Genomic DNA, 24,823 nt, shown 5'->3' on the forward strand with positions numbered 1-24,823 from the left:
CGATAGGCAGCAATCAACACAGAAACCGAAGGGTGTGTATCGTGGCGTAGCGTAGGCCTACACGAGCCATTACACTCAATATTCTTTGATTAGGTCTATTTGACTGTTCTAAATTGCACAAAATGTCTTTGTTTGTCAATCACCATATGTAAACTTAACTTGTGGTTTTGAATTACTAGGGGAATATTATGATAGGCCTAGCTTCATCTTTAGATTATGTAGGCCTACATTAAATTCATTAACAACTTTTCCAAAGACTTCCATAGGCTATATCCTGTTTATTTGACAAACTTTGACATCACCATTTCTCACCTGCTGCAGGTAAGCCCACCCCTGCTACTTCTAATAGGCTGAACGAAGTTGGTGGGTGGAGTTGCTTAGGCCTATAGGTATTTCAGGCATCAAATTATATGAAGTTCAGAAAATTGAGAGTCAAGAGATACCACTCCAAACCTGGAATTAACAGCCAGAAAATGGCTTTGACCAATTTGAAGTGGCTTGTTGTATCCGTCTTATGCAGTTATGTGTCACAGGTAAGCTATATTAGAACACTGTCCTAGCCTATGCTTTTATTTTTTAAGACCATTTCGATTAGCTACTACTGTCAGTACATTAGTAATGCTAGCTTTGCATAGCATAATATGTAATATTTCTTCAATTGCAATAGTGTCATGTATTTATGAATCATGTGGAAGTAAAATGGCATCTAATTTTCATCCTTTCTGTATTCTATTCACAGCATGGAGTCCAAGGTAAATTGAAGTTGTACACTGTGATGCATTCTTTTCCTATTTGCTATTCAAAATGTTCAGCCAGTCAGACCATATTGTTACTTTCAACAAACCTCATCATCATAGATCAAACTGATGTGTTGTCTCTCGTTTCCTCACTATGGTACTCTCACTATCTCTCCTAGGTAGTGCACTTACTATGAGTGAGTACTTCGTAACAACAAAGAGCATTATTGTTCGCTGGAGTCGACATGATGGTGCCAGTTCCTACAAGGTCACGGCTACCCCCAAGAACACCGCTGGACCCTCCACCTTTGTACAGTTTAGTGAGAACACGGTCATGGGCTCCATCAACGGATTGACCCCCACCACCCTGTACACAGTGACGGTAGAGGCGATGGATGCCAACTTGAATGTGTTAAGTCAAGGAGAGATGGAGTCGGGCACAGGTAGGTCATTCCTGATACAATGGAAACGTTGAGTCCATCTTAAGCACAAAAGGTGAGATCAAACAGCTCAAGCCTTTGATACAGAAAGACTATGAAGTATACATTACTGTCTGAATAACCCTACAAATGTCCTTGCACCAAATATGATTTCACACACTTGTAATTCTGAGACGCTTAATATGTCTGTGCATGCTCTACAGCACCTGACGTTCCCACTGTTGAGGTGGCAACATCCAAGCAGAGTGAGAGCATTACGGTTGAGTTTGAAGCAGTCTCTGGAGCAGCCTCCTATGTTTTGCGAGCCGAGACTACTGATGGGACCTTTTTTTCGGAGACACCAGCCTCCAGTTCCCCAGACACCATCCACGGTCTCCAGCCCTACACCGAATATAGCGTCAGTGTGCTCGCTGTCAACAGCTTGGGTGGACAGAGTCAGCCATCAGCCCCAGTTGTGGTCAAGACAGGTACTATTCTCTGTCACATATTTGCACACTCACAGAAAAAGGAAAGCCAGTGCTTCTCTCTCTCTAACACACACACACACACACACACACACACACACACACACACCGACACGCACAAACACAGTATCACTCTGCAGTCCTGACTTTAGGCTGGATTATGATAGGGGGCACACCATCTATTGTATAGCGTTTACCCTGCAATGTATGGTACATTTGACACCACCTGCACAAAAGGTGACAGTGACTCCATAGCATATCCTGCCCTGCCCTCAGGCCAACGTATAGAGCAGCAGACCAGTATTGGGTTTTCAGACATGTGCAACTTCCCTGTTGGCTCCCTCTGCCTATTGTATATTCAGTATCTTGCCAGTAAGGCAGAAACTAACACTCAGCTATTGGCCTGAAAGCCAAAAGTTCAGGCTTCCCGATAACAAAGGCAAAGATGAGGTGTAGGTGTGTAGGTAGGAGGAGAGCAGGCCACAGGCAGACCCAGGGGGCTGAGCCATGATCTTTATCAAGGTCTGAGGATGAGTCAATGTATCAGATTTAATGAAGGTAAATAAATATTCCAAAAACACACACACAAAGAGAGTTTAGGAAATGTGTTTGGAAATGAGTTTAAACAATTCATCTTCACTGGCAAACATATAGAAATGGCTTGTATTTCTCAAGAGAGTTGAATTCAATTCCCATACCCATGTAGCCTGCTCACTCATTCACTTTCACTGTTACATACACACACACACACACACACACACACACACACACACACACACACACACACACACACACACACACACACACACACACACACAGGCAATACACCAAATAGCATCTAAGCTGCTTTACCTCTGTCCTGCAGTGTTGTCAGCTCCTCAGGTCAACTCCAGCTCCCCCAGTAATGACACCATCCAGCTGGACTGGGAGCCAATGGAGCATGCTGTGCAGTACTCTCTCACGGTCATCCTGCAGGGCTCGGACATTCTGCAGCGCCTTAACACCTCCTCCGACTCTGAGACCCTGGAGGGCCTACAGCCAGGGAGCACCTACTGCACCACGGTCCTGGCCTGGGATGCTGAGGGCCGACCTGGGGACAGCACCGAAGTCTGCCAGCTCACACGTGAGTCTACTGCAATCTCTCCTAGTTCTAAATCTGTTCTATAATACTAGACACTTTGATTAATAATAACAAGAAAGTTACAAATATATATATATATATATATTTTTTTTTTAAGTGAACAGATCTGAAAATATGAACCAACCAATATAAGAGGTCTTTTTTTTTTTTTAACAGGAATGACATTATATCGAAATATTTACAAGGTAGCTCACTCTGTCTTTACAGTAGGCTAACATAAACACTTCAGACTATTTTGACTTTAATATTGTTTTTTGTTCCCCTCGAAAAAAATCAAATAAATCCAATGTTTTTCAGTAATTATTTTTTATCAGGAATACCAACATAATCATAATCCTGTTGAAATGATCCATTGTCCAATGAATCACAATGCTCATATTGCATAGATTCTGACCTATAGCATTCAAGTTCACTTAATCCATTGTGTGTGTGTGTGTGTTGGGTGTATGTGTGTTGTGTCTTCAGGTCCAGCTCAGCCTCAGGACTTTGAGCTGTCAGTGTTGTGGGATGAGGAGGCGAGACTGCAGGTCTCATGGAGCGCCTCTCAGGGGGCGAGCGAGCATGTGGCAGTGAGCTCCGAGGGCCTGAACTGCTCCTCCTCCTCCTCCTCCTGCTTCCTCTCGCCCCTCAGCTGCGGAGAGACACACACTATCACGCTCACCGCCAGCAACCAGGCCGGACCCAGCCTGCCCTCTGATCCTGTCGAGTTTGTCAGCAGTAAGGAAGTTTATTCACACAAACACACACACACTTACTCACACATTTTTATATGAGGAATGTATTACTTTGTACACACACACACACACACACACTCATGCTTCATGATTTAATTCATGGGATAGGTATAGTAATAGACTGATGTTAATAACAGAAACAAGCTGTATCATGTGGCTGGATATAGTGTATTAAATAATGATACAGTACCTCATTTTAGTTCTTTATGAGCGTTTACTGTAATTTCCCAACTATTAGCCGCAGCTTCTGCATTGATTTTACAACATTTCTTCAGCTATGAGGTTAATACACGGGGGCAATTAATACGGCATTAATATGGTTCAGTCAGGACCACTTTGTCTCTGAGATAGCATTATACTATTGCATGATATTCATTTTGGCGGTAAGCTGTGTTCTGGGGACCCCCTGCCCTTCCATGTTCAAACATGGAAAGCCCAAGGCAGGGAGAGCAGCAATAAACCCCCCATGGGGTACAGAACAGAACATACATCAATGACAAGACACTGATAAGTCAGAAGTATGAGGGGGTTAAGGGGAGGAGGTGGGTGGCAAAATTGCAGAAAAAGCCACTGGCAGCAAATTTGTAAAGGTAGTTTAAATAAGTGCTCTGAATGATCTCCACCAATGAGGCCAGCAGGGCCTGGCCAATCAGCTGAGCTGTTAGATTGACAGTCAGCTGGGCCATCCAGGGAAGCAAGACTCCGTGACCTGCCTGAACTAACGCTGTGCTCCATTTTTGTTTCTTTTAACTTGCATAAGACACTGTCTTGCGGCTTATACACAATGCGGCCAATACACACAAAATTACTGTAGTATCTTTGGAACAGTGTTGACTCTTCATTGATTAAATTTGTGCAGTCCCTTGCGCACCCAATCCTGTGTCACTATCGGAGCCGGAGACAGGGAACTGCTCGGTGGACTGGGATGCGGTTGCCACGGCCGACTCCTACAGTACCTTTGTGAAGCGCGATGATGGTGTGGAGCAGAGATGTAATTCTACGGAGACATCGTGCTATTACAGCTGCCAGTGTGGATACACCTATATCGTCAGCGTGTTTGCCTACAATGAGGCGGGGGCCAGCCCTCCTGGGCCTGTGCTCAACTATACCACACGTAAGAGAGCACACATAAACACACACTTGCAGTCCTTGTACTGTACTCTTGTCTTTGTCTTCTGTATAATAACAGTTCTGAGTATAATCATATATTTCTTTATGTACCTGTGTGTGTGTGTGTTTGTGTCTTCTTTTAGTCCCTTGCTGCCCAGAGGATGTGTCTATCTCACTGGTCTCCACGGAAACACTGGAAATCATGTGGTCACCAGTCCGTGGGGCAACACTGTATGAGACCCGGGCTGTGGACCAATCCGAGTTAATTGTGTGTAATGACACGTCTCCTGTGTGCGCACTGTCAGACCTGTCCTGCAACAGTCGCTACAACGTGGTGGTCATTCCATGCAGCGAGCTCAGTGGTTGCAACCGCAACTGCCAACCACAGGCGCATGAGACAGGTAGAGCACACACACACACACACACACAAATATTTATGAGGAATATGTTACTTTGCTGCCCCCCTGTGGTAGGTTTACTGCATGCATACGTGTTTGTCTTCTCAGCTCCCTGTATGCCCGAAATCCAGAGTGTATCTCAGACAGATGGAACAAGTGTGACAGTCAGCTGGACATCTGACAACAGCGCAGCCAACTACACAGCCAGTCTTGTGTGTGAGACGAACACATACTCCTGTGAGTCAGATGGAACATCCTGTGAGGTCCCCGAGCTGGCCTGTGGCTCCACCTGTGATGTCACTGTCATAGCTACCACCAGTGCTGGAGCAAGTCTTCCAAGCTATGCCGTTCCACTGGAAACAGGTAAAGTCAACAATAAGTAATTGCAGTGTTTTTGTGTCTGTGTGAGTATGGATTGGATTGATCCGTACAAATATCAAATTTTCAATGAAACAACAACAATTTTCAATGGAACAAGCCCAGACCGAACTTCCTCAAATTTCCTTGGCGGGGGCTAAGTTCGGACTTCAGGCTGGTATATTACAGAGCAGACACACTTTACAACTAACTTATAACACATTATTATTGCACATTTGTCTCTCTCGCTCAGTTCCCTGTTGTCCAGTGAACCTGACGGTGGATCAGGTGACCCAGGCCATGAGCAATGTGACCTGGTCAGCAGCACGAGGAGCTCACACCTTCCTTACATCCCTGACCTCTCCCCGGGGTCATGCCCGCTGCCACACCCAGGACTCGCACTGCCTGATGGGATGCATCACCTGCGGCACCAGCTACAACGTCTCCATGGAGGTGATGAGCCGCACGGGGCGCAAGGCGGAGTGCAACTACCAGGGATTCTCTTCAAGTGCGTCACACACACACACACACATTCTATCTCTCTCTTTCTATCTCTGTATAGCTATCTCCTCCCTTCTTTACTCCCTGTCTATATTTCATGCTTTGTATAAAAAAAAAAAAGCACAATACACATTACACCATTTCATGTGATATGTATACGTATAGTTACAAATGGCATCTACAGTAACAATCTCTTCTCTACAGGTGTGTGTTGCCCATCTGGTGTGCGTTTGTACAGTATGTCTAACAACACGCTGAGGGTGTACTGGCGTTCGTCTGGCCCACTCACCACCTACACCGTGGACGTCCATGGCAGTGCTAGCAACTACACCTGCACTCCTCCACCTGGGGGAAGCCACTGTGACATCTCGGACGTCACCTGTGGCGATGTGTACACGGTCATTGTGGCACCCTTTAACACGGATGGCAGCCAGGTGTCATTCTGTCCACACAGGCTTTACTCAGGTAGCGTTTGTAAAATGGCTTCATCATGACCGTATTTTTCTTTGCTATTTCCATTTTTTCATTTCTTCTTTACTTTCTTTACCAACGGCTTTCATTCCATTGTGAGTGTGGAGGGGAGTGAGTCTGGGACACTAAACACAGTTGAACCTTCTGAAGGTGTTGGTCTAATTCAAGGACTTGAAACTCTCAGAGCCCCAGCTTTTGAGGGCATCTTTGTTGTTGTTGTTGTTGTTGTTGTTGTTGTTGTTTGAAAGTATTGTTAAGTATTGGTATGATGACTGTAGTGCACCTTGTTGTGTTACAATACTGTGTTAGTGTTATGGTTATAATTCTTGGCAGACGTTTTTGTCCAAAGCAACATACAACAACAACAAACATATGTATAACAGCAACAGACTAAACAATTTTCGCAGAATAATAAAAATAGCTAATTGTCATAATAACAATAGCCATGAACATATACAAACTGTGGTTAGAGGGAGAATTAAGGTGTAAGATACAAGGTAAACGGATGAGTCTTTTTTGTAAAGCCCAAGAATATCACTATACAAAGGGCATTTAGTAAATCATTCCACCACAAAGGAAAAAAAACATTTTTGACTATGACCTCTTATATTAGTGTTGATGAAAGACAGACTAAGCGTACATTCATCAGAGAACAGCAGTGGGCAGGCGAGAGGGGGCATAACATTTGATCATATCAATCAAGATAACAAGGTGCAGATCCAGTAATTGGCCTGTAGGCCAGAGTGAGGGATTTAAATCTAATTTTGTCTGCTATAGAAAGGCATTCAAAAATAACTATCAGCAGATGCTATTTACAGAGTTGTGTGGCATATTGTGTAAAGAAAAGGTTGGATCTACCAAATGTATAAATCAACAAAATGTAGTCGGTCATCAGTTATGATACCCAAGTTATGTGCTGGGGGTCCATAGTAAGACCCCTCTTGAAACCACACTACTTAGGGTCTAGTAGGTTGTTCTGAGAAAGTTCTGAAACTTTCTTCAACACCACTTTGTAAAGAACCCTTGGCAATAAGAGATAATAAGTACTTGCGTATTACGGTGAGAGGTTTAGCCAATGTGGAACATCCCCCACAAATAGCACAAGTGTTTTAACATCCTCTTTTTCCTGTGTATAACTAAAATGACTAACTCCATTTTCCTTTTCCTGTCATCCACTTCCTGTGTGCCAAGTAGCAGGAACATTTCTAACGTCTCTTTACCACACACAGTAGTTGGCACTGGAGTTCTGTGAAGAACTAACAGAGGCTCCACCAATTGACAGAAATGTTCAAACTAAAGTCGTTTCTCTCTTCTCTGACAGTATCCTGCACAGGAGATTACGTGGGAACAAGTGAGTCTTTGCCACCTTCCACCTTTGCACCAAACAAACAAATAGCAAACAATTTATTATTTTGTTGGTTAAATATGCCATCATTATATGTATGTCTAAACACTTAAATAAAGTATGCAGTGTATGTGAATAATCACATTAGAGCCTTTAAAACCCATTCAAAACACTCACTTATTTTGGTTCAATGATAATGTGTGATCAATGTTTATGTCATTGTCTTTTGAAAGATCACATCACACTCTGAATGTGACCGTTTGCTGTGGTTTGTTCTTCCTGATGTTCAGTCATATTTTCTTCCTCTCTTCACAGTAATCTATCGGGGCAGGAGGAGTGTGGAATAGAACATTCTGATATGTAATTTCTGGTAAGGAGAAACTAGCTTCTCACACACACACACACACACACACACACGGTACAATTGGCTGGAGTGGAGTGCGTGACTTGTCAAGCAGCCAGAGGCTGCAAAAAAGATGACAGAATGAGGTGATATGAGAGGCTTAATAAACTTGCCTTTAGTTTGCTGTGGATCAGGTCTCAGGAGGGGCACATATAAAATTGCATTAAGTCCTAACGATCAGGGCGACAGATGGAATCATATTTCTGTAAAAAATAACAAACAACATAAAAGCTGGCAGACACCTAATCTGTTGAAAGTAATTAGTCACACACACATATTCTCTCTTCTGCTTCATCTAACATGCACACACACTTTGTGACTTTTTCTCCCACAAAGCTGCCAAATACCAAGCATCCATCATCCCCAGGAGCCAGACCAGAACACCCTTCTACCCTTACTGCATCCCCTCCAGCGCTGGACTGGAGGTCGAATATTTCACACAAACAACAAGACATGTCTGCTGTCAACGGATTCATTGTATATGTTTTCCATTCAGGTTCCCTCAAAAAGCATTACGAGATGTATCAAGTAATACGAGAAAAATAGTTCATTTTGAACAAAGGAGTGAGAATGAATTAATAAGTGTAGTAAAAAGATGACGTTCATAGCGTTAAGCATTTTGGTATATTTTATGCCCAATTGAAAATTGACAATTACAGCACAGACACATAGGTAATATTATGTGCTAGACTTGATGATGGATTATTAATGGAACCTAAATGCAAAACATGCAGAATCTTTGTGTGACCTTTCTGATCCTAAAATAAGATAGTCTTTATTGTCTCTTCCTTTCATGTCCCACAGCAAATACTGTATGTAACCCATAAAACACATACTGTAACACCCATGTAACATCTCCACACTGCATAAAATACATGACACACATACAGTATATCCCATCCACCCATATATATTTTTAAATGGATGTGTTTAAATAATCAGACTAATTAAATGAACACTGAATTTGTTTTAAAGTCCTTCATCCTATGGCTGCTAATAAGCCCCAATTCCTAGTGGACTGCCTGATAAACTGAATGCACCTTAGTCTAAACTCTTGTCATTTCGATGAACTTAAGATGAGTTCCCTTTTGGGTTATTGTTCCAATGGGCTTAATTTCTTCAATATGAATGTGCAATTTTCACATCAGTCTACTACGCTGTTAAAATATCCAACCTGTCTTGTTTTTAAATCTGAAAAAAGGAGGACGATTGTGAAGAAAGTGAAAAAAAAAAAAAATCCTCCAGATTGGCAAGATTAACACCATACTGTACATTCAGTATTTTTGTATGACAGTCCTAACACATTTTGTTGCCCCTCTGTTCAAATAGAAAATGAATGTTTTTCCCCACAATTTAATATTATTTTGGTTTTATAAATTTGATAAAATGCCCTGTCCCTCTACCCAAAGTTCAGTGCCTTCTCTGGTGCAATTCTGAGCTGTAAACCATACAGATGAATGCTTCCTGTAAGTCGTGCATGGCCCAGTCTCCCCACCAGAGGATGTATAATAAATTCAGTACACAACCTAGCACTGGTTAATTGTTTCATTTTTACTTTGTCAGAGTATCTTGCTGCATGGAATGCATTGTCATTGTCAGAGAAACATGAGCATGCATGTCTGTGTGTCTGTGTCAGCGTACATGTGTGTGTACTGTAGCTGTGTTACAGTTTGAGGTATCAGGCTTTTACAAGAAAAGCCCGCCTCCCCCCTTCTCATCCTGAGAAATCAAGTCCAACGGGATCAGACCCAGATGTTTCCCTACTGTGGGGAAATGAAAATGAGCGGAAGCTTACGGAGGGCTAGCATTTGGCTGCCGGACTATCAATAATATAAGGCCAAATATAAGGCTTTAATTGGGCTTGTAAAATTGCAATTGAGTTTATTTTTTTTATGAATCAAAGTTATATATCAAATATATACTATTTTAACATCAGAGAACACAGTACAATACTCGATTTATCCATTCTACAGTGGACGTTGCATTCAATTGGCCGGTTTCACACGAGATTCTCACGCAACCTCACAAATGAATATTTTTCCCAAGTGAAGCGGCAATGGCCCAAATAACCACCAGGTGGCACTTGTGAGCAGGGCTAGAAATGTCAGCATTTAGCAGTATAATCAAACAATCCAAAAGTGAATTAAATCCCAAAGCAAGCTGACCATCTTTTCTGCTTTAATTTAGCCTACCAATACGCTGCTCCAAACAATACGCAGTCTCACAATAAAATGTGTTAATAACATTTCTATCCATATTCGAGAAAACACTGCTAAATTGAACATACGTAACACAGGTATGATGCTTTCTGGAAACAGGTGTAACACTGTCGTTGTTTGATTGCAAGTTGCGTCGCACCACAGCAAAACATGCAACTCTCTCTTTAGACTTTGTAGACAGCTTCCTGTCTTTAATCAACGGTCAGTAAATGAAAACATTAGATGCCTGGGTCTGGGATGCAAATGTTTGTAAGAGGTGGGTAGGCTGCACAGGTGTCTACATGGGTGGTGAATCCCATGACCTAAACAAATACAGGACATACAGTACAGGATGTTAACAATGTACTATTATTAAATTAAACTGCTTGAATATCCACATGATTGTTTTATCCAAAAGGCATATGTACGTATATAGATTACATATATGTTATGAAAATATAATTTTATTATAAACTTGGATCATACACACCTTATCTATGCAGCGAAATGGTAATCTATCAAGGTTTTCCAAACAGCATTTCCATAGCCATAGCGTGCTCCTCTTAAATGTTCTCGGTCCTCATGGGGATCCTCTTTTGTCTCCTCTGGTAGCTCTTCTCCAAGTGTCTTTCCGAAATTGAACAGCACTATTAGGGCCACAATGACTTTTAAAGTTGTCTCTAGCTTTGTTCGAAGCCCATCCTTTAAGCAGGGAAACCTTTGTTTCCAAACTCTAAACACTCCACAAGACATCTTGCAGCAATGGCTGGCACTGTATCGTCTCTCCACCGGTGTTTGGGTTTAAAAGAGAGGTCAGAAGTAGGTGCGCCAGGGACACCAACGTGTTGGTCTGTACAGTTGTACTGTTGCTCTGATGTAATTTGCTGCTAGCATGCAGCCTGACATCTGACTCCCCCCGTGTGAAATACCAAACTCCTTCCTACATACATTGCAAAACGCTTTGTTTTCATTACGTAAAACTGAAGTAATCCAGGGGTATTTCCCTACCCAGTTTTGTCGGTATCTGCAGGCACGCTTTGTTTTTTTTAGCTACGTGATCACCGGGTTCCGGAGACTCCATTTCAACAAAGAATGAATGAATGAAAAATGGCAATACGTGTTTTCAAAATTCGCACCTCGCCACCTACGTAGGGCTACGTAGCCTACAGTAGGTAACTGCTCATGTGTCTGCATTATTGTATGGTCTATGGTTGTTGCTGGCTGCAGGACGACTCAATCACATGAAGTTTTTAATGTTCTATCAGACAATAACTACTCTCGAGTCTGCGTTTTAGACTTCGCTTTAATTTTCAGGACAATTAGGCAAGATTCGGGATTCGGGACAACTAATTGGATATCGGGACTGTCCCGAATTTTTCGGGACGTGGTCACCCTACCTCCAACAATCCTACTCACGGTCAGAGGTGGGCACAAATACATCAAAAACTATTTTGTTACAAAATACAAATACTGGCGTAGAAAATGTAACAAAATAAAATACAAAATACGGATGTGAAAAATGTATTTAATTGAAATACAAGTAATTAGTAATTAGAAAATACAAAAATACCCCCACAATAATCATGGTATACCAACTTTTAAAATAAACTACAAGAAATGCTAGTTTTTTATCGGCGGACAGAGGCCTAAATTCTTTACTTTGGGCTGAAGTAGCCTGGTCTTACCATACTCTCGTACATTCATAATGTACAAAGAGTCTGGACACTTTCCATTGCCAAGCATGAAGTTCCTTGAATGCGGATACTCTGCCCAGAGCCTCTCAGATCTGCCATAACCAATCGATAAACGTTTGGTCGTGAGGTGAAATGTTCAAACTAGCGACCTCAACGGCATCGTTCTCAGCTACTCCCTCTGTTCGCTGATTGGACCTGCACATTTTTGTCTTGAGAAAACCTGTGAATATACCGCAGACCCAGACTACAGTACGTAGTGGAGTGAGTGAAATGAAAACTGAACGGAAGTACGTAGGAAGGCGGAGCCAGGCTACCCATGAAGTAGATCTAGTAAAAAAATTTAATCAGCATCCCATATAAATATAAACGATGATTGAACTGACAACAAGCAGGCTTTGCAACAGTGGAATCAACTCTGATGAAGCAAACTACCCACCATCATTTTCCGTATTCAATGAAAGCACTATCACAGATTGAACAGGTTAGCCTTTTTAAATTGAAATTCATTTCCCTTTTTGTGCCATAAATGCATGCCTTTTGCCTTCATTCATGACTGGCAACACAGGGGACAAATAAAGTAACATCCTGTAAGGTGTCTCAATATACAGAATCTGGGAGGTGAAAACTCGAGACTGTTTCGCATTGGGGAGGTTTTTGCCTCAGTCTCCTGCTCTCCTCCATTATTTCTGCAGATCAGGACACCTTGGTTGATACCTTACATAAATCCTCATGTCATGGGGTTCATGTCCTAAAGATTCTGACCTTTGGCTCCCAGACTATGATAAGCATAGCATATTGTCATGGTTATACTAGGTAAGAGGCTATATTTAACTGTGTGATTAATTTTTGGCTAATTTGAGGGGGGAAATTAGATTTTTGTTAAGTATTTAAGTATTTTAAATACTCTAAATACAACCCCTCAAAGTATTTTGTTACAAAGTACATTTGATTTTTTCCAATCCTGAAAAATACAAACTACAAAATACACTAAAGTAATTAAATACGTATTTAAAATACATATAATTGAAATACTGCCCATGTCTGCTCACGGTTGACTTATGCAATCCAAAAAGGTCCCCATCCACCATCTGGAAGGAACCTGTAGGCCTACATAAATCTGCAGGCCTATCAGTTGGGTCGCTTGTTTTGGGCTTGTTTTCAGAGACCCAGTTGCTTATTTTTTTCTCAAGACTTGGCAACACTGCTGTACAACATCATTTCGAAAAAAGAAAAAAGGTAAAGGTACAGTAGGCTACCCATTTTAAATTCTGAGTTAAAGAACTATACCTACTATAGAGAGCCGAAGTCCCGCCACTTCCGATTGCCTCCATGGGACCTATCTTTGGATTTTTTTTTTAATGACAGTCAATGGAGAAATATAAATTATTTTCTGGTCCCGGTTGTCTTGTGCCTTGAATTACCCATATGGTGTTTGTCAATTTTAATGACAATTTTTCATGTAAAGACATTTGAAAAGTATGTCGTAGTGAATTACAACATTGTGAAAGATCGTGTTTCCAACGACTACAAACACATCAGTCGCGTTAGTGACGTTAGACCAATTCACAGCCACGGGCGCCAACAACAGGTCTGAATATCATGAGTCAGAGGATTAAACACATCAGATAAGTTGTATTTCATTCATAGACTGTACAAACACTACTGTTAAGTGACTTACTGTAGCTGGCAGCAAGATGTAACCGTTAACTAGCATAATAGCTAACTAACTAGCCAGCCTCTCGTTTGCTAGTTGGTGACGTGCATCGTCTGAGACGAGAGATGTAGTCCACTGAACGGATTCGCACAAAACTTACATAACTTTTAAAGTCTAATGAAAAACAGAACTTTATTAATGTGAAAAATTATCTTTTAAATTCCCACACATCATATGTGAAATGCACGGTCCAACTCGAACGGGACCAAAAATAATTGTTATCTCTCCATTGACTCCCATGCATAAAAAATCGTGAAATAGGTCCCATAGACCGGAAGTAGAAGGGCGTGACTTCGGCTCTCTATCCCATGAGCCTTTTCAGATGAACAGTAGCCTTTTTTGTTTTGAACATTTGCAGTGTAAGCTTCTAATCTAATCTGAGACCCCTTTAACTTCCTACCGTTTCTGAGTAAATTCAACTTCCAAGATAAGAAAACAATTTTTATCGGATGGCCACACATTGGTTCTGACAGCTCTGGTATCCATCTTGATTTAGGCTACAACGAATTTGAGATGACGGGCGTGGAAAAAGAACAAGGTGTATGTTAGTCTGCTAGATGGGTCACACAGAAATTTGCTAGAATAATATAAAAACGTATTTAAGTAAGCAAAGTAGCCTAGCTGTCTTTCTCAAGCTAATTAGGGCAATCGTTGCACATGGATGAGTTCATAGACTGACACATCATAGTTCACAGCTGACTAATGATTATTTTAATGGCTTACATTGCCTGTATGCTATAAGAACAATAAACTTGCACAGTTGAAAAAAAAAACACTTTAAGAAGATATGCTGGAAGAGGCACCTGCTCTGTAAGAATGCTACACAGCAAGCCATAGCATTCGCTAGTGAGGACTACTCAAACGAGTAAGTATTACCTGTGGACCTTTGGTGATTTGTGATAATTGCGGAGGATGCCTGATCTTAGTCCCGTGCGAATGTGCCATGTCTGTAATTTGTAAACTAAAAATTCCGCCGCAAATTACCTAAGTATTTCGCCAAACTACTAATCCCGTGCGAATCTGCACGTGCACGACGTCGCAGGCAACGTTCGATTTTAAAAAGAATCGGCACCCCCGCTTCCGGTCTGGTAGCGCTTGTCTATCGAGATTGAGAAATGGCTTCAGCTATTTTTACTAGATGTCGGCAGGACCTTCCACGTCTTTCTGTTATGACATTCACCACATCGTTGATTCATGTTCAACTGCTCCAGCCTCTAAGAGGAGCAAGGGTTTCAAGTTCTACATTTCATCTTATATTCACAACTGAAGGTATCCACGCTACGCTGTTTTCAACATTAGCATCTTAGCCAGGGTTATATTTTGTTGTGCTAAAAATAAAGTAATTAATTCTGTCCTCAGTCTCTACAGATCAGGGTACAGCCGAGGTTATCATCAGAGCACTGTGCCACAGGTTAGCTAATGTTAATGTTTAGTTTCTAGCCGCTTTCACACTGCACAGCTAGCCGGCGATCGACTGGCTTTAGTTCACACCAAAGCCATCGATATCGAATTTTGTTTAGACATGGAAAACGCCATACACTACCAATGGGTGCATGTGTGCATGTGTGTCGGACTCATGTTTATCCAACATGAACAATTTTGAAAACAGTCCGTTGTTTACGTGGGACATCGTAATTTCTCAGATAATTGTTCCCTAGTTGGTATGTTCGTATAATTGATTTGGTGGGATATTTATGCTTCTCTCATTTGAGCTCACCTTTAAACTTTTGGCATGGGCTGCAGGGGCATGCTTGAAGACAATACTACATTCCGTAATCAGGAACAGAGAAGTGAATTTGATACTGTACATTAAAGAGTTATTGAGGTGGTTCCAAAAGACAAATTGAAACAAAGCGCAATCAAGATTCCTGTTAGGGGAAAAACAATATTCATGGCCATTCTTCATGACATTGCAGTATGTTGTCATTTGTGCTCTGATAATCAGTGTATTATCATTACAATGTTTTCTACAGAGACAATTATTCTTTACTGCATCACATTAATTTCTCTGTTCTTGATTACAGAATGTATAGTATCGTTGAGTTTTTGGGGGAGAAGACGGTTGGCATTGTGGCCAGCAATTGGATTTATAAAGAGGGAGATGTAAGTACATGCTAAAAACTTTCAATCATGTCACAATTTCTATGCAAGTTCTGCAAAACACCAATGCTGTTGTGAGATTTTTTTTCTTCTTTCAATTCAGAGGACATGCAGCTACTGGCCACAGCATCATCCCACACAAAGGGCAAAGGAGAGGGTGCTGCCTGATCCAGAGACATGGCTGAAAAGGCTTTGTTCTTCTCCACAGGTGTGTTAATAACAAGTGGTGATGTACACAAAACACAACACATTTAAAAGAGAGCAATGTCTAGCTGGAAATTTTCACTAATTGTTTTGGTCAAACTCACTTTGTTCAGATGACTGCAGAGGCGTCATGCAAGCCAAAATTCTTAGGGGGCACAATCAGCGACGTTGCAATAATTTCCGACGGGGGGGGGGGGGGGGGTCAATTATTAGATAAATATTAAGGGTGCTATATTACTATAAAGATCCCAAAATCCCAGAATAGACCAATTAGGCTATACCAGTTCACTTTGGAGGAAGTTTAATAGGCTATTTGGTTTCAATCACAACGAGTTCTAGCCACGTTCAAAGGGGTAGATAAAACAGTGCGATTTTGGAGCGTTTGGTGAACATTGTGATCATCACCAACATTTCCAGGTCCACAAATAATTCCGCTACATTTTACTGTTCAAATTGTAGCCTAACGTTAACTGTAACAGTTCAACATAAACACAACAATGCACGCTCAACGTGCGTGTTCGTTTCTACGGGAACAGTTTGCTACAGACACCAATTTTAGGAAAAGGGCTGACGGTCTTTAGGTATAGGTTTATTACACATCCAGAAGCATACATTTGAGTCGTTATAGGCGCTAGAATGGATTATTATGGAGCATAATCGGAAAGTTATGATTAAAAAAAATATCAGGGACGAAAAATCAGAGGGGGCACGTGCCCCCTTTACTTCAATGGGCATGACGCCACTGGATGACTGGGATCAGGCAGTCAGGAGGAGGAACAGAAGGGCGGAGACAAAGTCCTGTGTAGAGACAGGGAAGGAGGACAATGTCAAAAGGAATATTATCAAACCGAAGAAATTTATTCAGAACGGTATATATGCACATCTTGTGACCTGATTATACAACTTTCACACTAATTTTCATATATACTGAAAACTTACTCACGGGTGTCTTACTGGAGTCACTGCATGTTTCAGCCTTTTTGCAGCTGTGTAAGGTCTGAGATTGTCTTTTCTTAGTCTTGACCTTATGACAATATGATAAGTCTATTAAGTAGTGAGTGACCCAGACTTACAGCAATTCTAAACAATTTCTAAACAAGTCAGCAATTCTAAACAACTGTTGTTTACATTCCTATATGATTCTGTTCAGGTGAAAAGAAAACACAAAAAAGGAGAAGAAACAGCTAACAGCAAATCATTAAAAGACTTCCTTTCCTCCTCCACCCAAGACAGGACCCCCCTGGTTCATCATGCCACAGCCCACGGCCTAGCCCACAGCACTCCCCTGTGACTTCCACACGCCCTGTGACTGATGACGGTAAAGCTATGCAATGGAATGATGGTGAAAAACAAATAGCAATATTTGTATAGAAGTCAAGAAGAAACAAAAAACACATAAAACCTAAATTCTCATCTTGTACTTTCTTTCGCTTCCATCTTCACCAGTGGGACAAATTTACACCGACAATGGTAAAGTTATGTGTAATGATAATGAATGATGAATGATGACATACAACAGTAATTCTATGAGCCAAGACAACAAGGAGTTTCAAACTACAAAAAATTGACATTGAATTATTGTTTTGTACTTTCTGTAGATGATTCGATTCCATCATCACCATCATTGGCTGCTCACACTGGTAATGATAAAGTGGCGGGTGAAGTGGTAGAAAGCAAAATAGTAACTTTTATCCACAATTAATAACAGTTATCTATCTATACTAACACAACACATTATGCTTCTTACACACTATTCAGGTGACCATACCATACCGATGTGGGCAAAAAATATCAACGGTACGTAGTTAAAAATTGTGACTTGTTATGTAGAAACACAATGTATGCAAATGACACCAACTTCTACTAAATACACTCCCCCCTTCTCAACTTACAGTACATTTATTTTATAGCAACATTGGAGGTTCTGCTTCGTAGAGTTGACACTCTGGAGCAGAACCAGAGGGAGACCCTACGCCTCCTTCGGGCCAAATGAAATGGAGACCCTGTGGAAGCGGTGGACCTAAGGCAGGCACAAACTGAGGCTGAACTGCAACAGCTAGAAGAAAAAATGCAAAACAGAGACTTCGCAAAAAAAAATTGTAAATATACGAATAATAGTGAAGTGACATTAGGTTATACACATACAGTAAGCTTTTTTCATTAGTTCCCTAGTTTCCTGTTGGTGGGTCACACTACCAGTAGTTCAGTAGTTAGAGAGATGAGCAGTCCATCTTCAACGACCTATTAATTTGATCACCCCTCAAAAAACAAAACAAAAAAACAGCAATAAAGTACTTGCTACTTGCTTTAACCATGGTTGTTTCCTTTCCTTATATTGCCCACCTGAGCTTAATTGGTGGGTCCAACCCTGGAGAATGTGCCAGGAGGGTGTTGCGCTCCGTGGCGACGAATTCCCTGTGGAGTAAATACAGCCTTCGTGGCAAAAAGGGAAAGATGCCACTGCTGGGCACAGCAGTGGGCAGTGCAGTCAAACGTAAGTCCAAATATGCAAACAAAGGAGCTATTACTCTACACGTTTTAGCTTATGTGATCTGGTTCTTCCAAAGACTCCTGATTATGATCACTGACCTCGGTACCATGACAAGCTCTTTCAGTGTCCCTGGCTTGCTTTTTTGTCTTTGTATTGGAGGGTGTGTTGTTCATGGAATGCTTTCAGTGATTGATTATGACTGCATTTTGTTTTGCAGTACTGCGCTAAATCAACATCATACAAAAGTGAATGGTGTAAATTGTTGTTTCTCGTAGCTGTACCTGTGGTCCATGAAATCTTGCCAGATAGATTCTAGTTTACACTGATTAACAACACCACCTAGCTGTTCTAAAATCTGTGTAAATGATGGACTCTCCGGGCTTAGGCCTACTGCTTCAATTGACTCTCTTTAACAGAGGCACTTGATTTTGTTGGAGTTGAGCAAGACTTTCATTCTTGTGCTTTAGCTGAAATGCAACAATGGAATTTGAATTAGACCTGAATTAAATAGTGCAAAAATGTTGACATGTACACATCTAGCTAAAACCTATGTAGTATACTTTTGGGTCTGTGCTGTGGTTCATGGACTAATATGCTTTCAGAAAAATAATGTGACTATTTGTAAGTGTTTGCCTGAAATGAGATCACAAATTCAATCTTATTACAGAGGCGATCATGAAATGGAAGCAAGGGCTGCAAGAGAAGGACGTGGAGGTGCTGGTTTCAGAGGTGCTAAAACATGCCCCTGCAGCCCATGCCAAAAGTTTAAAGGTGAGCTCAAATTAAATGAGAGAAACATAAATATCCCACCAAATCAATTATACAAACACGCTGACTATTAGGGGACAAAAGTTACGACTGCTTCAGACCACACGGAAACCTGTCGTACGTGTGAAAAACCTGATAACCTAGGCTACCTATGACTCTCATTCATGCCAGCCCTATTGCATTCGCTTCGCCTCCGTTTTTTTAGCAAGTAAGCATTGGTTTCCTGCCATTAACACTAGAAGCGCCGTGCCGTTCTGACCCACTTATACCTAGAAGCGCAGCGCCCCGGTCATTTGACCGCTTTGACGACCTACTAGAAGCGCCGTGCTGTTGTGAACTACTTACGGCGCAGTCACACGCTTGCGTCGGCCAACGTTCGTCCGTTGTTTTCCCATTCACTTTACATTGGCTGGACTTCATTTCATGCCGCACTGAATTGTGGGTCCGATGCGTTGCCTGAGATACGTTGCCTCTGCTAAAAAGTTGAGAAATGTTCAACTTTTGACGGATCGCGCAAGCGCCAGCCAATGAAATTCCGTGTATGCAAATTTTCGAACACTGACAAACCAATCAGTTCGCGTTTATGGAAATGTGACAAAATGAGGCATACGTTGGCTGACGGAGGCGTCTGACTGCACCGTTAAAGCGCGGCGAGGCGGTCAAAAGACCGCTGAGTCCTTAGACTGGGAGGCTGTTACTTACACATAATGACAGCTAGATGGCACTTCGTGCACGAATCAAATCGTTTGAATACATTTGTCAGACTGTGTTGTCTGTGGTTGTTTCATTATGACATAGGTCTACAGCACGTTTGAGTTACCTGTTCATTTATTTGTGTTGATTTGTGTTGTTTGAAGTAAAAACTCTGGAGGAGTTCTTGAACAAACCTTGAGCAAACTTGACTTTCAACTTTTTCATAGTATTTCATTTTTTTATATTTCGTTTTTACATTTTGTATGCTAGCCTACTTAGAAATGTTGGCTATTTTAAAACGGAGGCATACGCGTTCTGTGATTAGGAGCCTGACCTGACGGAAGGGGAAGGATGAAAAATGTTGTTGGATCTCGAGATCCGTAACCCGCAGTTCGGGTTTGGGCAGATAGGCCTAATCTAAGCTCTAACATGAATGGATGGCTAGTTCTAATTCACTCCCCAAATTCACTTCTATTCATTTAATAGGTCTATGTTCGCGCTGCCGAAAATGATCGGACCGAACAAAGAGCCTAACCTAGTCTGGTTTCAATTACACAGTAGCCAGGATTTCATGCCTCATTTTACAGGCTACCGCGGCTACTTTCTAAGACAATGTTCATTCATTTAGGGAGAAGCATCTAGGGTCTAGCTACCTCGGAGGGAGGGAGATAGAGAGAGCAGAAATGCTGAGCAGGCATAGGCGCGAGAAGTAGACTAATTAAAAATGATGAGTGAAAAAGATATTCTCCGTTTTGCGAATGTGTAGGCTATGTTTCGATGTCTGCTGAAAAACAGCTACAGGCCTATTGTGAATTCGTGATTTTGAATTGAGACACACATCAACATTGCGAAGGGACAGAGCCGTAGCCCACTGGTTAGTTAGAGCATCAGCCCTTCCGCCCAAGAGTTGCTGGTTCGATCCCCGACCTGGGTAGGCTATGGCAGAAGTACTTTTGAGCAAGGCATCAATAAAGTATATTCTATTCTTTTCTATTCACACAACTAGCCTACACGCATGCTGGCGAATTCGAACATTCTAAAACGCGCATATACGATGAAACATGATTGCGCATTCTTCCACCAGTTGCATGTAAACAACAAACAGCCAGCTTACAGCCATGCAGGAGGCAGAGTGGGGGTGGGGAGGCATTTGTCAATGCCACAGTGATGTCTGTAGCCTAAGATCATGTCCACACGTAGCAAAACGACCCCCCCCCCCCCCCCCCCCCCCAGTGAACTGGTTAGACGTGTATGGGGGAGGGGGAATGATCGGTTTCAAATAGGCTATGTTTGCAATGGACACTGTGTTATGTAGCCTATAGACCCCGAAGCCATTTGCTTTGAGAATAACGTCTGGCTGAAGTTTTCATGGCTTTAGTTGCCACTTCATGTCTACAGAACATGCAACTGAGTCCTGTGTAGCCTATCGTAGCAACGAGCACAATACTGATATGGTGTATCCAGTGGGAATCGTTTATAGGCTCGCGTTTATTTTTCGCGTGTGTCTCTGATATAATTATTTTTAGATGCAAAGTCTAACTGGCTTAGCCAAAGTTTGTCAGATGGCGGCTCAATTTGGCTTAGAAAATTATTGGCTGGCGAAATTATTTTTCGTTAATGGTAAACCAATTTCAGAGAGCTTGTTATTAAAAAACATTAACAAAAAATAATTGTACGTCGACGTCAAAAACGGTCAGTGAATTCAGTCAATGAGCTAGGCTATAATATTACGCCCTTGCCAGGATGTGAACCTGGGCCTTCAGCGTCGCAGTCAGGGAAGATAACGCTGCGCCACTTGCCGTTTTATGCTATTTGCGACGAAACTCAGTCAGTCAAGTAAACAAGTAATGTCTCAGTCATGCGGGCCGTGCTGGTGTTGCTCTTTACATCCACCAACGACAATGAGAGTGGTTGTGTGGCGATGACGTATTTTGACAGTTCAGTCACTTGTGCAAAGTCGTAGGCCTACTCATAAATGAAAGCCTACCTGTAAAGTTTGATTTCGTACTTGTAATTTTTGAATTCATATTTTTTTCCCATCCGTATTCTGATGGATAAAATACACACAATATATTTTATGCACGACTGGACTCATTTGAGAACTCACAAATATTTATTTTATGCACGACTACAGACAAATACGAACGTGCATCAAATCTATGACACGAATATATTGACAGCTATCTCACTCCATACAAATAGAAGATAAGATATACAACTATGAATGTACGTAGGCATACGCGCCCTACGTACATAAATAGGCTACGACGGACGAATTTCAGCTGAAAATATTGTTTACACATGTAGGCCTGCCTAACAGAACGTCGCAACGTTTTCAAAACAAACTCGCATTTTACCACTGTAAATCGCCTCCATAGACTATGCCATGTAAATGAAAAATAGTTATTAAAATAAATCACATGTATAATAGGCTACATATTGCACATATATAATATGTTTTATGGTAAAATATTATTCTCATGCCCGACTGTCAGGAAACCCTTGCGACTAGGGTTGCCAACTCTGAGAAAATAAAATACGGAACAAAGATACCGCGGGGGGCGAGGGTTATTGGGGCCCACCTACACGTACCTCCACCCCACATCAAATTATCATTATGGTTATCATTATCACAATTATTATTATGCTATATTGTTAGACATGCACTTCACTTCAAAGCAGTCAATATTTGAAGTGCTAAAAGTGCTTAAAGTGCTATGCATGTGTGTACATGTCCTATGCACATCAGAGGCCTGCTTTAATAATGTAAGATATATTTACAATAGTTCATTGCTTTTGCATGGTTGCATGAGAAATACTTCTGAAAACAACAGAGCAATTATATGGGTGCTATTGTTTTGGGATGTTTCCCTCATGCAAGCATCATAGGCCTACTCTGGTAGGCAAATGGAGGGAAAAAAATTATATGCTTTATAATGAAATTTCATTTGAATGCCTGAATGTAAAGATCCAGGAAACAATACCAACTTTTGTCTATGGTAAACGGCCGAGCATATAGGCGTAAATCACTTATCTGGAGATCTTTAAATGAAAGACTAAAGCTACAATCTTTTGACCATTATATACAAATTTGACTAAACAATACTCAATGCTAAACAATGTATTGTACAGTCTCTGCTCTGTTTCCATGGAAGTTGCAAGAATCCACGTTGTTAAATGTCGTTACGTAGCCTAATTAAATAGTCTTCCAGGTTGAAACGGAGCTTTGCCAACAACGTTATTGTGTAGTTTCAGTTTCTGTCGCGCAAACGCACAACCGAATGCATTCAATGAACGCTCATACCACCACTTATTTGTATGACTCTGTTTAATCACATCAAACTAGCCAGCATTTCCTCCTAATTGCAGAAACTTTGTTTTCTTTTCTGTCGGGCCGCGGTTGCTTGATCCAGATCTTATTGCGCAGCTAATTATCAGGTGAAGCACCGGACCTCACTCCATGCCTTGCGGACCAGCAGGCTCCACGTTGTGTCAGGGAGTTTTTTGTGTGTGTTTTATGTGTTTTTTTTTTTTTTATTGTAGTATGTGTGCATTGAGCAGTCTCTCAAAAATACGGAACAAAGAGCGTTCCGTATTAGTTCAATACGGAACAAGACTTTTAGGTGTCAAATACGGGACGATTCCGTATTATACGGAACGGTTGGCAACCCTACTTGCGACATCTGCTGTGAGAAAAGAGAATAGCAGCCTGGACAAACATGGCCGAACGCGAGACAACATAGTGTTGTCACATAATGAGCGCAAAATAGCTCTAAACTAGCTTGTACCGGTGTGCTTTCGATCATGTAAAAATTCTGGGTGACAAAACACGCGTATTTAGGAAAAGTCGTGAACGTTGGGTCCTGGAATTTAATCGAGTGAAAAGATTTTTTTTTTTTTTTGTAATCCCTGCGGTCAAATGACCGCAGCCCGGCAGTTCTAGGTATATCTAGGTCAAACCCACACGGCGCTTCTAGGAATACGCGTCAGCGGTCAAATGACCGGCGCTTGGCGCTTCTAGTGTTAACTCATTGGCTGCCAGCCATTTTCAGTGCAGAGCGCTCCATACTGCCAGACGTTTTACAGCATTTTGACTGTTTTTTCAAGATCCACCGAACGGTGAGATTTATGACTATGTAAACACTGAAGGTACCAAATGAAAGAGTACCCAGCTAACAATTTCTGGTTAGGAGAACGTTTTTAGAACGTTTTTTTCCTGGTTAGGAAAACGTTGCCTGAAAGTTGCGAAAGTTGCCACAAGGTTCCCCAGGAAAGTTTTCTTGACGAAAATACTACGTTTTTTTCTGGTTGTTTATTTTGGTTAGCAGAACGTTCTCCTACCCTTTAGGGAACTTTACTATATTTGGTTGCATTAACGTTCCCCTAACCTCCCAGCAACAAAGTGTAAAGGGGGAAAAAATATGTAGAATTATCGTGACATCCTTGCTTGCCTCGCTGCACACTTGCCGTCTGCGACGACAGCCTATCTGTAACCTGGGAGAGCGAACGTCTCTGATGGCTTTGGCAATGATTATAGTATATGAATCTTCACTTACCATTAGCTGCTTGCTGAACTGCGACGAATACGGTCCGTTAGTATATCTATGTGTCAGCTAAGTATTTAAATGCGGTTAGGTCTAATACTTTCTTGTCTACGGTGTCTTTTCCTATAATAAACGATTAGTCAGATCAAAACATAAGCAGAGCAGGCGCTAGCCTAACACACTGTTTCAACATTCAAAACTGGCTGTTTTTATTGCATCGTATGCCATTAAAAGTCCTCGGTTCAGAATTATGATGGATTTTGGTTTATTTTGTTTTAAATTGGGACTGGGAATTGTGGGATAGGCTGAGTGAACA

General features: G+C 41.5%; 1 protein-coding gene across 1 annotated transcript; it reads left to right on the forward strand.

Annotated features, from left to right (window-relative positions):
- Positions 1 to 19: 19 nt before the first annotated feature.
- On the forward strand, positions 20 to 8,695 carry LOC134102382 (fibronectin type III domain-containing protein 7-like). The gene is made up of 15 exons (XM_062556468.1): positions 20 to 32; positions 322 to 533; positions 740 to 752; positions 917 to 1,180; positions 1,381 to 1,644; positions 2,507 to 2,764; positions 3,248 to 3,499; positions 4,376 to 4,630; positions 4,770 to 5,027; positions 5,133 to 5,387; positions 5,635 to 5,889; positions 6,087 to 6,347; positions 7,675 to 7,704; positions 8,014 to 8,068; positions 8,438 to 8,695. Exons 2-14 carry the CDS (start codon positions 411 to 413, stop codon positions 8,043 to 8,045), a joined length of 2,520 nt encoding a protein of 839 aa, XP_062412452.1. The 5' UTR covers positions 20 to 32; positions 322 to 410; the 3' UTR covers positions 8,046 to 8,068; positions 8,438 to 8,695.
- Positions 8,696 to 24,823: the final 16,128 nt, after the last annotated feature.

Source organism: Sardina pilchardus, chromosome 15, assembly GCF_963854185.1.
Source record: "Sardina pilchardus chromosome 15, fSarPil1.1, whole genome shotgun sequence".
NCBI lineage: Eukaryota > Metazoa > Chordata > Actinopteri > Clupeiformes > Clupeidae > Sardina > Sardina pilchardus.